The sequence below is a fragment of the Somniosus microcephalus genome, chromosome 13, assembly GCF_052327205.1.
Source record: "Somniosus microcephalus isolate GS21.2 chromosome 13, FLI_Smic_1.0, whole genome shotgun sequence".
NCBI lineage: Eukaryota > Metazoa > Chordata > Chondrichthyes > Squaliformes > Somniosidae > Somniosus > Somniosus microcephalus.
Window position 1 is genome coordinate 22,644,381 of NC_140999.1, and position 13,897 is coordinate 22,658,277.

Below are 13,897 nucleotides of genomic sequence, written 5' to 3' on the forward strand. Positions count from 1 at the left end.
TCACCCCCACCTTCTCGAGCAATTAGGGATGGACAATAAATGCTGGCCTTGCCAGCGATGCTCACAGCCCATAAACAAATAATAATTGAAAAAAAATATTGGGAAGACCAAAGCTATTGTCTTCGGTTCCCACCACAAATTCCGTTCCCTAGCCACCATCTCTCTCCCTGGCAACTGTCTGAGGGTGAATGAGCCTGTTTGCAACCTTGGTGTCATATGTGACCGTGAGATGAGCTTCTGACCAATGTTCTCTTTAAGCCGCGGCGACCGCGCAGCACTCTGATGGTCCCGCGCAGCTGGTGAGCCGGCTTTTAAATGGAAAAAAATGCGTATGTGTGGAATTAGGGATGGGCAATAAATGCTGGTTTTACTAGCGATGCCCACATCCCATGAATGAATAAAAAAAGTCTAAAAGCAGATTTAAACATAAACCAAGATTATTTTCAGATGCCTACAGACTATGCATATTTAAAAAAAAAATGAATTATCCAATTCAGATTCATTCTTAGCCAGTAATGGATTTAATAGTTGCCATCCAGTAACTGACTTTATTCCATCTTAAATGCATCAAACGGTTCAATCCCTGGAGCTGCGTGGTTGTATTCACTGACTCCAGGAGAGTGAAAGGTAAGCAAGCATCTTCTAGTTCCAATACAAAGAAATAAGATGCAGGGTAAAGAATTCCACTCAGTCTCTCCATGATAATAATACTGGCAGCTACTTTAGTACAACAAATAATGCTTTGGTTCCACTACAGTGTTTTGATAATTCACAAAAGAGCCAATCTGCATAGTGTGCAGTTGCTTCATCAAGAAATAACATGAAAAACAGCAGCCGCAAATGTATACAAGTTGCATTGGTACACCAGTGTGGGACAGCAGACCATCCTATTATAGAGAACTGTCATATTATTACCAACACAAAAATTGAATGCATTACTCTTCTATGCAGCATTTTACCATGTACATTATCAATCCAATAGTGCAGCAAAAGGGTCCAATTTACAACGCTGACTGCAGAATCTTTCCAGGTTATTATTTGCCAAGTCTCATAACTATGACCCATAGAAATACACTTGCATCTTCTGTGGAAACGCAGCAGTTGTCCGTCAAACTACTGCGTCCGTTTGTGTCTACTTAGTGAACAAAACCAGGTCTGTGTATACAGTATTTCCATTTTTGTTTTCAAAGTCCTTCTCGTATAGAATACTGTGGAAGAAAAATAAAACTGGGACAAAAAGTTCAATAGCATACCACTAATGAAAGGAATGCATGTGTTGGTATGCCCAACAGGTGGGAAGGTATCTGCAGGCTGGTTTGATAAATGTAATAATTTGTAACAGTGATGTGACTGAGGCTGTAAGAAATTAGTACCGAAAGGTAATACTTTTTATAATAGGCCTTTCACTAGAGCGGGGTTGTTTCCGAATAGCTCTTCCCCATTCCAAAATCCTGTCAAACAGTAAATACAACAATACTTAAACTGTTCTTCTCATCTCTCCCAAAAGTGGCAGCAAGACATTTTCATTTGGTGAAGTGATTTTTTCCTTAATGAACCAGCTGCAGAGCAATACAGATTAACACACACAAGGTATTTAACCCTTTGCCCGTTATAATATATATTCCCTTTCTCCAAGCCCTTTACAGCATGCATTTACACATCACAATGTGTACTATACTGCAAGTATAAACAGAAAACAAAGTAGTCTAAAACATAAAGTGCATCTAAATGGCGTTGCACAAAGTTCTAAACATCCATGGTTATACTTTTTTCAAACTCAGGTTTGTTGTTACAAATTGTTGGCATTGGTTGGTAGGCTGGACAGACATGCCGGTTTCTTTCTGTAGAAGGCAGGGATTGTTTCCTTCCTCTTTGTTCATCGCTTCTTTCTTCTTTTTTCCGTTGCTTGCCTCCAGTGCTGGTCCATACAGGCACATAGGCAGCAGCAACACCATAATCCCCCAACTTCAGTATTAGCTGCAACAAATTGAGAGAAAAATGCATTAATTAAAGAGAGCATATACACCAGTAATGGAGTGACATTGGAGTTGTTTGATGAGTCAATGTGACTGGGTTCAAAGGATACTTGTCTAAGAATAAAACATTACTGAAAGAGACCCTCTGAAGCTTGGAGCTAAAAGTTCAGGAACATCAGCCGTCTGTAACCTTAACTTGATCATGTGCTCCATCATCAGGAATCTATTTTCATGAAACAGACAGTATGGCATATAGTTCCGACTAAACTGGACAGCTTCAGGTATTGGGGTCAATCACTGATATCATTGTTGAGCTAGACAATGAGGAGTCATCATTAGAATGCTTGTATCACTGTCTGACCAAGACCCGAATGATCCTTTGATGGATAGAACAGGTACGTGAAAACAGCAATATTTATGAGCAGCATCAGTGAGTAACTGCAGTTAAAACAAGGAAAAAGTTTCAACAGAAAGTGAACTCAAAATCTGGACTGGGCCTGAATGCAAGTCAGGACATCATCACATTGTGACACCAGAAGATTGTTCACTGGCTGGACATGGCTCTCACATTGTACAGTGGCAGACAACAATAGATACCGTTCAATCTGTTGCTTGCTATGGCAAGACCCTTTTTATAATGAGAGGTTTATCACTACATGAGGACTTTCATTGTAAAGGAGCTGGCTGTACACGAGGTGTGAAACAGATATTAAAAATGAGGCTGTAAGAGAAAGAAAATCTACAAATAACATTTACAAAGGAAAACACAAATTGTTACTCAGGACAGCTTAAAGCTGAAGTGCCCAGATTTAAAAAAAAATTCCTCAAATGACTGACTTGGAAATCTGTAATTAAAAGACCCAGTGCAGTTATATCGTCACCTTTGTCTTGCTGTGAAGATGTTTCCACTTCCCAATAATGTAAAAGTGACAATATAACTTTGGCAATACTGTCACTGACCTCATCTCCTCTGGAGATCTCCTCCCCACCCCCCCCCCACGGCTGCCAACCTCATAGTTCCCCAACCCCGCACAGCCCGCTACTACCTCCTTCCCAAGATCCACAAACAGAACTGCCCTGGTAGACCCATCGTTTCAGCCTGTTCTTGCCCCATGGAACTTATCTCTTCCTATCTTGACTATTTTTTCTCCCCTTGTCCAGTCTCTTCCCACCTACATTTGCGACTCTTCCGACGCCCTCCGCCCCTTTAACAGTTTCCAGTTTCCTGGCCCCTACTGCCTCCTTTTCACTATGGACGTACAATCCCTCTACACCTCTATCCCCCACCAGGATGGCCTGAGGGCGCTCCGCTTCTTCCTTGAACAGATGCCCAACCAGTCCTCATCCACCACCACCCTCCTCCGCCTGGCTGAACTTGTTCTCACATTGAACAACTTCTCCTTTGACTCCACTCACTTCCTCCAAATCAAAGGTGTTGCTATGGGAACCCACATGGGTCCTAGCTATACCTGCCTTTTCGTGGGATATGTGGAACACTCTTTGTTCCAGTCCTACTCAGGTCCCCTCCCTCACCTCTTTTTCCGGTACATTGATGACTGTATCAATGCCATTTCCTGCTCTCACCCTGAACTAGATAATTTCATTCACTTTGCTTCCAATTTCCACCCTTCCCTCGCCTTCACATGGTCCATCTCCGACTCTTCCCTTCCCTTCCTCAACTTCTCTGTCTCCATCTCTGGGGATACGTTATTGACCAACATTCACTACAAGCCCACTGACTCCCACAGCTACCTGGACTACACTTCCTCCCACCCCATCTCCTGTAAGAACTCCATTCCATTCTCCCAGTTTCACCGTCTCCGCCGCATCTGCTCTGACGATGCCACCTTCCACACCAGTGCTTCGGACATGTGTTCCATTTTCCTCAACCAAGGATTCCCCTCTACCATGGTTGACACGGCCCTTGACCGTGTCCGTTCTATCTCCTGCACTTCTGCCCTCACCCCTGCCTCTCCCTCCCGGAACCACAATAGGGTTCCCCTCGTCCTCACCTTTCACCCCACCAGCCTCCACATTCAACGGATCATCCTCCGCCATTTCCGCCACCTCCAGCGTGATCCCACAACCAAATGCATCTTCCCCTCACCTCCCCTTTCAGTATTCTGTAGGGACCACTCCCTAGTCCACTCCTCAATCACCCCCAACACCCCTTCGCCCGGCACCTTCCCATGCAAGCGCAGGAGATGCAACACATGCCCTTATACCTCCCCCCTTCCCACTGTCCAGGGCCCCAAACACCCCTTCCAGGTGAAACAACGATTTACTTGTACTTCTTGCAATTTAGTATACTGTATTCGCTGCTCACGATGTGGTCTCCTCTACATTGGGGAAACCAAATGCAGATTGGATGACTGCTTTGCGGAACACCTCCGTTCAGTCCATAAGGGGGACCCCGAGCTTCCGGTCACCTGTCACTTTAATTCACTGCTCCACTCCCACTCAGACCTCACCGTCCTTGGTCTCTTGCATTGTTCCATGGCAGCTCGGCGTAAGCTCGAGGAACAGCAACTCATCTTTCGATTAGGCACCTTACAGCCCTCTGGACTCAACATAGAATTCAACAATTTCAGATCATAACTTCGGCCCCTATTTTTTATTTATATATATATATCCGGCACGGCCAGGACTGACGTGGTGCCGGTTCATCAAAAATTCCGGATAACCGAAAGCTATTGTAAAAGATACGGAGCTGAGAGCTCCGTATAAAGCAACAAACCCTGTTGCAGAACAATGTCCACAAGTTGCAAGCGTCTCTGTAGCTTAGCAACAGCTGCAGCCACACCCTTGCCTTCCTCCATTTGTTGCTGTGCAAGTAATAAAAGTTAGCTGAACCGACTCCTGAATTTTGCCAGTTAACCGACATTTCTGGTTATTTAGGTGCTGGTAAATCGAAAGTTTCCTATATACAATATATTTTATCCACACTTGTCTTTTTTTTCTTCTCTCCCACATGGCAGCTGTCTTTCATTCTGCCAGCGCAATTTACACTTCATCTAGAGCCATCCTTTGTTTCTTAACCTGTCCCATTACCATCTCCTTTTGCCTTGAATATCTCTTAATGTCTATTAACCTCTTCTGCCTTCTATCCTATCACAGACCTTCCCTTTTGTTCTTTCATCCCCTCCCCCCTTTCTCAGCCTCTACACTTGCTTAAAAATCTGTTCCATTTCCTGCTTTTTTCCAGTTCTGAAGAAAGATCATCGACCTGAAACATTAACTCTGTTTCTCTCTTCACAGATGCTGCCTGACCTGCTGAGCTTCTCCAGCATTTTCTGTTTTTATTTCAGATTTCCAGCATCTGCAGTATTTTCTTTTTGTACTATAACTCTGGAATTGGGTTCCAAGCTGACTCAGGAGAGGAACAATGTGAAACCATCTAAAGAAGGCACTCTCAATTACTTGGGTTTGATAGTGCGTGGAGTATAGCTTCACTGCTGTGTTAAGCCAAGTTTACGAAGTGACCATTGAGGCACTTGATAAATTATGCAGCTTCCTTTAGTGTTTTGAGAGCAAGACACTTATGTTGGCAGTTTTACGATATTTAAAATTTACCACTTGGGAGCAAAGACCCATGTAAGCCTATAAGTGTGCACACATAGGAATCTCTGCTGGCCCTGAGAGTTTGATTGGCAGCTACACACTGTAAATCAGATACTGTCAGCTAGAATATAATCTGTAGTTACTGGTTAATAAATGCAGCCTCAAACTAGGTAATTCTTGACTGGATTCAGCAAGTTTTCATTAATTTATGAGACTACCACCAGGAATAGACAGATAAACGGGATTTCCACTGATCTTCCACCAAAATTATGACAATTGATTAAGAGAACTCCCCCAGGAAATTCCTGGGGCACATTGCTCCTTGTGGGCTAATCAAAAGGAAAGTCAGCTATCAGATTTTTACTTGCTTAAAAGCTGTTGATCTCCAACACTGTCCAGTTCTGATGAAAAGGTCATCGATCTGAAACGATGGGCCAAAAGTTGCGGTCGGAGGCATAGCTCCAGGGTACGCCACTGACCTGCGAAAGGAATACGAGCTTACCTGAAGGCAGCCCTGCTACAAAAACTTGCAGTCTGACGCTGTGAGGCGGCGGGCAGCGCAATGGCCCACAGAACCCACGGTCGCAGCCTATGCAGGAGCGTACCTGGGATTACGTGGGTCTGGTACTCCAATCACAAAACAGAATTGGATTTTAATCATTTCTGAAGGGAATCCCATAATCAGATTTAATGGAATCCCCAAATCAAATTTAATTACAATTTACAGGATTGGAATTTAATTCATAATTAGCTTCATTCCATCAACTTCACTAAAAATGTAATTTTTTGATAATTTTCGACATCATTAAAACTCTTATATTTGCAGAATCATTGAAAAACTTATTTGACACAGTGTATGTGTATGGTTTCCAAGATGAAAATGTTTAATACATGCCTGAGGTATCCCCTTATGCTGATGCAAACAGGACCTGCGCCTGTTTGCATCAACCGTAACAATTCCGTCTGCAATTGCTGGCCAGTCGGTGGGCAAATAGCCCAACTCTGCACCAGCAATTGCTTCTTCGTGGGCTGCGTCGATGGCCTGTCAACATGTACATTGACAGACCGCAAATTCCGAATTTCAAATCCCAAACTTGCAGTGGATTCCCAAGTGCTGCCAAACCCATTGCAAAATCCGGGCCGTTAACTCAGTTTCTCGTTCCACAGATGCTGCCTGACCTGCTTAGTGTTTTCCAGCATTTTCTGTTTTTATATAAGATTTTTAATATAGGCAGGTATTCCAAGTGTCAAAATAGTTGGATGCAAGAGGTACCTACTGCTCCTTTGTGAGGTGAAATGAATGCAAAAATAGGAGTGTCTGGATAGATACATTTTTGTAAGAAATGGATATCCGAGTTATCTATTCTCTCAGCGAAGTACATTTTACCCTTAATTATAGATCTGGTAGTCATTTAATTTTAAGTTGAGTGTTCTTTCATTCAGTTAATTGATAACGGTCTCAAAAAATTAAAGTTTTCACTTTCACATACTCGACTGTGTAAAATATCAGTCAATTAACATTTTATGAATGTTTTAAAATATTACATTTCTTAACCTTTTTACTTCTGCGACTGGGAATTTCCAGCTAAGAACTCTTAATCTGCTTCAGTGTAAGGAGCTTATCATTTCAAATGGAAAAGAATTGGGATGGTTTATAAAGTAACAGGTGCATTCCACTTCTTGCTCTCTTCTCGAGAACATCTTCCACAACTTTGAGCATATGGTTTAAAACAAAGTTTTATAGGTCAGCTACGTACACTACATACAGCTGTGACTCAGTGGATAGCACTCTCGCCTCCGACTCAGAAGGTTGTGGGTTCAAGGCCCACTCCAGGGGCGTTACAGGGATGAGATGTTAAACCAAGGCCCCATCTGTTCTCTCTACGAGCTCTCAGCTGGAAATTCCCAGTGGCAGAAGTAAAAAGGTTAAGAAATGGAAGGGTGATGGATTTAAAAAAAATATTAAAAAAAAAATATTTTAAAAGATCCTATGGTACTATTTCGAAGAGGAGCAGGGAACTTATCCCTGGTGTCCTGCCAATATTTATCCCTCAATCAACATCACTAAAAACAGATTATCTAGTTATTATCACATTGCTGTTTGTGGGAGCTTGCTGTGCACAAATTGGCTGCCGCGTTTCCTACATTACAACAGTGCCTACACTTCAAAAGTACTTCATTGGCTGTAAAGCGCTTTGGGATGTCCGGTGGTCGTGAAAAGCGCTATATAAATGCAAGTCCTCTTTCTTTCTTGGATAGATTTGGAACAGTACTCACAAGATTGGCACCAATTCATTACCTGGTTCTTCAACTTCCTGGTACTCTTTGACTTCAGTTCATTCTCCACCCACCCCAAATGGGGACACCCTGCCAGTTTGTGACATCAACACCAACAGAATCATTTGCTATTTTTGTGGAAGTAACTTGTTTGAAAAGACTGCTCACTGTTGCTATTTGCCTGTGTCAGATTCAGCCTCTGGTCACCCTCTGTCCCTTTGTGTAAATCTAAGGGGATAAAACTGTTTTGAAACCTACCCCAACAGGTCTTTCCCAAAATATTCTCTATACATCAAAGTCTTGCTCAGTTTCTAGCTTCCTTAAGAATCTGACCATTTGCATGAATTTCACTTTCTCAGTATTTACTGATCACACATGCATTCTAGAAAAAGAATCACACAAAAGCTGATCAAAAAGCCTACATTTGGAAAAACAGCCTTGAATGTAGGCCACATGAAATGTGAACACAAGGTGTTACACTGAATATTCAGTTGGGGCACGTGCTTATTACAACTTACACTGAAGGTAGAACTAACACAAAAAAACCCCCACAAAAGCACAGTTTGCAGCTGTGATGGAGTATGATAACCAACAATGGGGAATGGAGTCCTGCAGGCCTAACATTTATATTAATATGGGATGGGCAGCAGGGGGCATTCTGTCTGGGACATTCTCCCCTGAAAGTTTTGACTTGACACTTGGGTGCAATGTTCCCTAATTTTTTTTCCCCCGTGTGCGGTCCCTTTAAATTGCTGCGCGGCCCATTCAAATTTTGCGCATGCGTGGTTCTTACAATCCAAAAGCCAGTGAGCGGCCTGCGCGGGACCTCAGACACTGCATATCTGCGCGGCCGCGCAGCCTCGAGGGAACATCGCTTGGGTGCATTTCCCAGCATTTTGGAGCCGACCGTTTTTCTAGCTTTCAAGCCAAAAATAATTTATCTTGAAAGGGTTACCAATATGATAATAAAATAGCACTACAGACTTCAACAGAGCTTTGCAGAGTTCAATTTATTTGACTGAGTATCCAGCTCCAGCGAGCTATTTTGTGAACAGAAATCTTTTACAACATAGGCCTACAATAATCCCAGCCAGCAGTGCATTCGACATTCACAAGACAATATTGGCTCACTATCTCATCCGTCCCTATTCTGGATTACACAGCAGGGGCTGGGTGGATTACCTGGATTGAGGGTTTTCTAACTTAGCTACTTTAAATAAACAGTTTTTCTTAAAAATACTTCAAAGCAAAACCTTTAATTAGTTCTGGTGCGGGTCATTCAAATCATTAATCTGCCTTTTCCTCTTTTAGGTACTGATTAATCTGCTGCGTATTTCAACATTTTTATACTTTTAGAACTTTAAAACACACTGGCTTAGAATTTCTACCCCTCCACTACTCCCTTATTGATTTTTTTGCTGGATCCAGGGCAGATGGGGGTGAAAAAGTGTTCGGAGAATGCGCTCCGCTGTGTCTCCATCTCTTCGCACCTCCTCTAAATCTCACCGGGTCAGCGCCATTGGCATGGAATAAGTCCACCCAATTGTGGAGGGGTGTCTGTTAACTGGATGGGAAAAGGGACGCACAGCTTCCACCGTTTGAACGCTGAATGCAAGGGCTGTCTGGCACAGGCATCCTGCGTTCAATGGTTGGCAAAAGGTGAAAAGAAAAACCTTCCTGGCAGCCAGGGCCTGTGCAGGTACTCGGGGAGCACTGCCTTGCACAGGCCTATGAAAGGAAGTTAGATTTTTTTTTAACTAAAGAATGCCACTTTGAGTCCCGAGGCCTGTTACACAAGAACTACTCCCTCTTTTTCCACTGGACTTTCCCAGAGGAGACCAGAGAACCCGCCTCCAGTGTGACAGTGACTTCCAGAGCAGAAAATCTCCACAGAAAGTCATAAAAACCATTACAAACGGCAATTAAAAAATAACTAGAAGAGCATGAAAAAGGGATTTCCAGAAAGGGATATGGAGAGTTCAACTTTGTGCTCTCAGGCACACCTGATAGCCTCTAAACTGGGGTTAACAATATATTGTTATGGATTATTGTCACTCCTTAAATTTCCCTATTGATGTAGACGGCTCTGACATGGGCAGTCCGCAGACTCTCCTCAGCACGGCAACAAATGCCACAAGTGTATAAGCAAAGTGGTAGCACGTAGCCAGGAGTTATACTGGAAGAAGAGCAGGGGAGTTATCCCTGGTGTCCTGGCCAATATTTATTCCTCAATCAACATCACTAAAAAACAGATTATCTGGTCATTATCACATTTCTGTCTGTGGGACCTTGCTGTGTGCAAATTGGCTGCCGCGTTTCCTACATTACAACAGTGACTACACTTCAAAAAGTACTTCATTGGCTGTAAAGCGCTTTGGGGCCTCCAGAGGTCATGAAAGGCGCTATATAAATGCAAGTCTTTATTTTTAGAAACAGTGAATGTAACTAAATTTGTTTTACATAAATGATCAAAACAAGGTAAAGATTTAGGCCTAGAAATTCAGTATAGCCACGTTTGGGGTGTTACAGCCGGGCGTTCGCTAAATTTTGCGCCCGGCGCAACTTAGCGCCACCTTCGCCGATATTCAGTTGCATCGCCCCAAGAGGTTGCTGCTGCGCTAAAGCAGGCGATGCACGACTATCATTAGGCGCTAAGCCGGTGATCCGGGGCACCAACACCGAGGGCGGGCGCAGCGCAGGTGCGGCGAGTTGCTCTTTGAAGGCAGACAGTCAGGCGCCGGTCAGTACTTAAAGGGGGAGGGTGGAATTGTTTGGCTGCCACACCCTGCACACTGCAACCCTGAGGCAAGGCATGACCACTGCTGTTTGAACTGCTCCACACCCAGGAGAATGGAGAAGGCCAGGGAGAGAGCGCAGCGCTTCGGCGAGGGTGACCCGAGGGTGCTGGTTGGCTCAGTGGAGCGCAGGCGCCATGTCCTCTTCCTGGAGGGTGGCAGGAGACCGCTGCCCACCGATTATCGGAAAGCCTGGAGGGAGGTGGCAAACAGGGTCACCTCCAACAGCGTGGTTGGCAGGACTGAACCCAATGCCGAAAAAAATTCAACGACCTCACTCGGGTTGTCAGGGTGAGTACCCTTTCCAGTATCCTCCTCATCCCTGCATGTGCACCTCACTTTATGGCCAAAGGGACCTGAAAGCCCTAATGCCCAGCCCTGATCCAGCAGCTATGGGACTGTCATGAAAAGCACTTGCACATTCAGGACTTTATACACTGTCAGGGCTATTCCACCATGGGAGGCAGTGCAGGCAAGATCAGGGCTTGACACTGTACTTAGAGGCCGTCCTTTCTCTTGCAGGGCAAGCTGGCGCATAACCAAAGACAGCAGCGACAGACCGGGGGAGGCCGTCCTGACCTGAAACAGCTCAGCGACCTAGAGCAGCGAGTGGAGCGGCTCATGGCAGGCCGGCTGATTGACCCCATCGCCACTGGAGATGCCGACCCTGTTCTGGGCACCAATGGTAAGGTCATCACCTTTTTGACCTCTCTCTTTCCACTTGCGCCTCACACCAGCATCCTTTACCACTATGAAACCAATGCAGTGCATGGTAGCACTCATGCCTCCCTTGCTGCCGCCCTGTCGTCACTCTAAAGCAACTCTTGTGCCTCCCTGCTTTCAGATGGTGAATCGCCAGTTGAGGAGGCGGCCCCTCAAGCTGGCACTGTCTTGGAGTCAAAAATAGAGGAGGAGGAAGAGGAAGCCGGCCCATCAGGGACACCCTCAGCCGAGGCAGCCCATGGCCACAATGGGGACACGTCTTCCCTGGAGGGGAGCAGGGGGGGGGGGGGGGGAAGGGTCGGAGGAGAGTGAAGCTCCGGGGCCCAGTGGGCTGCAGCAACGCGGGAAGGGTGGGGAAGCTCGGCGGCCTTCTCCCCGGAGGGTGACTGCGGCCTCCAGTCCTGCTACGGTGAGCGCAGAGGAGGTGTGGCTCCTTGCGGAAATGGGCACCCAGGCTGAGCGCAGGCACACTGAGCTCATGGCTGCAGTGGCAAGGATGCCTGACTCCATAGAGTCACTGGCAAGGAGTGTGCAGGAATTCGGGGCAGCACAGGCCAGGAGTCTGCAACAATTCAGTGCAGCACAGGCCAGGAGTCTGCAACAATTCAGTGCAGCACAGGCCAGGAGTCAGCAGGACTTCGCGGCATCACAGGCGGCCTCCAGCCAAGTGCTCAGTCGTGCCGTGCATTCACTGGCTGGTGCCATGCAGACACAGACCAGGGCCACACGGGCACTAACTGCTGCCACCCTCGCTGGATCAGCCAGGCATCGCCGGGGCACTCGCCGCGCCGCAGCAGCCCAGCAGTCTGTGCCTCAGCAGATTGCTGCGCATGCTGCAGTGCTGGCCCGTGCGAGTGCCAGTGCATCAGCCGACCAGGGAGTGCCTGTGCTCTGTCAGGTTGGCAGCATTCCTGTAGCCAACACTGTCACTCCTCCACTGCAGCTGCCACCACCCGTAGGACAGACTGCTGCCGCCCAAGCAGAGTTGGAGCAGTCAGCAGCCGGCCCCTCCAGGCCCAGAGCTGGTCCAGGCCGACCCCCAAGGGCATCTGCCGTCTCACCATCTGACCCCCAGCAGCCTTGCCCCAACCTTGCTGCAGCCACTGGGGTCCCATTGAGGAGGAGCTGCAGGGCGGGTAGGGGCCAGTCACGGAAGCGAGACGGATCACCCTCGCAGGGGAAAAAGTAGGTGGTGTGGTCAAATGTGTGTTGTTTTATATATGAAGGCTGAGACTGGTGTATTTTATATATAAAGGCCGAGACTGGTGCATTTGTTTTATATATGAAGGCCGAGACTGCTGTGTTTGTTCTTTATATAAAGGCCGAGACTGATGTCTTTTTATTTGGGGGGGGGGGGGGGGGGGTTCCTCTGAATGAGTTTGTCATGCAGGAAGGGCACAGAGTTATCACAGTAAAAAAATTTCTTTAATCGCACTGTCCATGTTTGCTTTTGGAAGTATTTGTTGCCTTGATCAGCTGAGGGCTTGTGGAGCGGCTACATTCATCATCTTTCATTGGCACAAGCCATTCCCTGAGAGGAGGCCTAGAACCGAGTTTCAATAAGCCGCTGACGGACAGCCCTTGCACTTTCTGCCTCCCTCCCGTGCTGGTGCTCCTCCTCCTCCTCCTCCTCCTCCTCTGGTGGTCCTCCAATGTCTGCTGGCAGTGGCCGAGTCCTGCGGATAGCCAGGTTGTGCAGCATGCAGCACATGACAACGAAATGGGAGACTCGCTCAGGCGAGTACTGTAGGGCTCCCCCGGAACGATCCAGACTGCGGAACCGTTGCTTCAGCACGCCGAAGTTGAGAGCCACCATCACCTTCAGAGACGTCCTGCTCCTGAGCTGTGGCTGCAGATCTCTGCGAAGCAGGTGGCAGATCTCAGTGATCACCTCCCTTCTGAATCGCAGCCTCCAAACACACTGCTCCTCAGACATGTTCAGACATGAGAACTGCTGGCGGTATACCCTGGGTGGGTAAGGCCTCCTGTGCTGACGCCTGTTGGCCCTTCTCCGTCTGGCCATGACTGGCACTCTCACGGCGTCTCTGAGCCCTTTAAATGCAATGCAGTAAGCCAACGTCTCCACCCATTGCAGCCCCCATTAGATGTATCGAATCAAAGCTATGGCACTGAAAGTTAAATCCAAGTGCAAAGCTCTGGCCTGAAGCCACAAGTACCTGTACGAGTGTTCAGCCAAACCAGAAAGCTCTCTACCTTTGTCTCTCTCCAAATATCCGTCTCTCACAAAGAAGGAATGGAGCAAAATGGCTGCCATTTATACTGCAGGAGGAGTCCCCTTTAATTAGTGCCCCCGCGCCCCGCAGCGACTGGGAACCGTTCCCCTCTACCAGTCGCGGGGGGTGCCAGGCGCACAATAGGCTGGCGCCACTGAATTTCCAGTTCGGGGCGCACAAAGGGCGTTGCACCATGAAATGACGTCAGGATCTGCACGTGCAGCTGAGCGCCCGCTACGGTTTTGCCCACTAAATCTTAACTGAATTTCGCGAGAGGCGCAGATCGCGCCGCGCCCGGGCGCTAACTGCTTAGCGCCCCACTTCTCCTCCT

General features: G+C 46.8%; 1 protein-coding gene across 2 annotated transcripts in view; it reads right to left on the bottom strand.

Moving 5' to 3' along the window:
* Positions 1–699: 699 nt before the first annotated feature.
* The window catches only part of stk11 (serine/threonine kinase 11), a 166,588-nt gene continuing 153,390 nt past the window's right edge, over positions 700–13,897 (bottom strand). For both annotated transcript variants that reach the window (XM_086004618.1, XM_086004617.1), the window contains one exon: positions 700–1,977. In XM_086004618.1, coding sequence (XP_085860744.1) covers positions 1,877–1,977 — 101 coding nt within the window. In that variant the 3' untranslated portion in view covers positions 700–1,876. The remainder of the gene's footprint in view (positions 1,978–13,897) is intronic.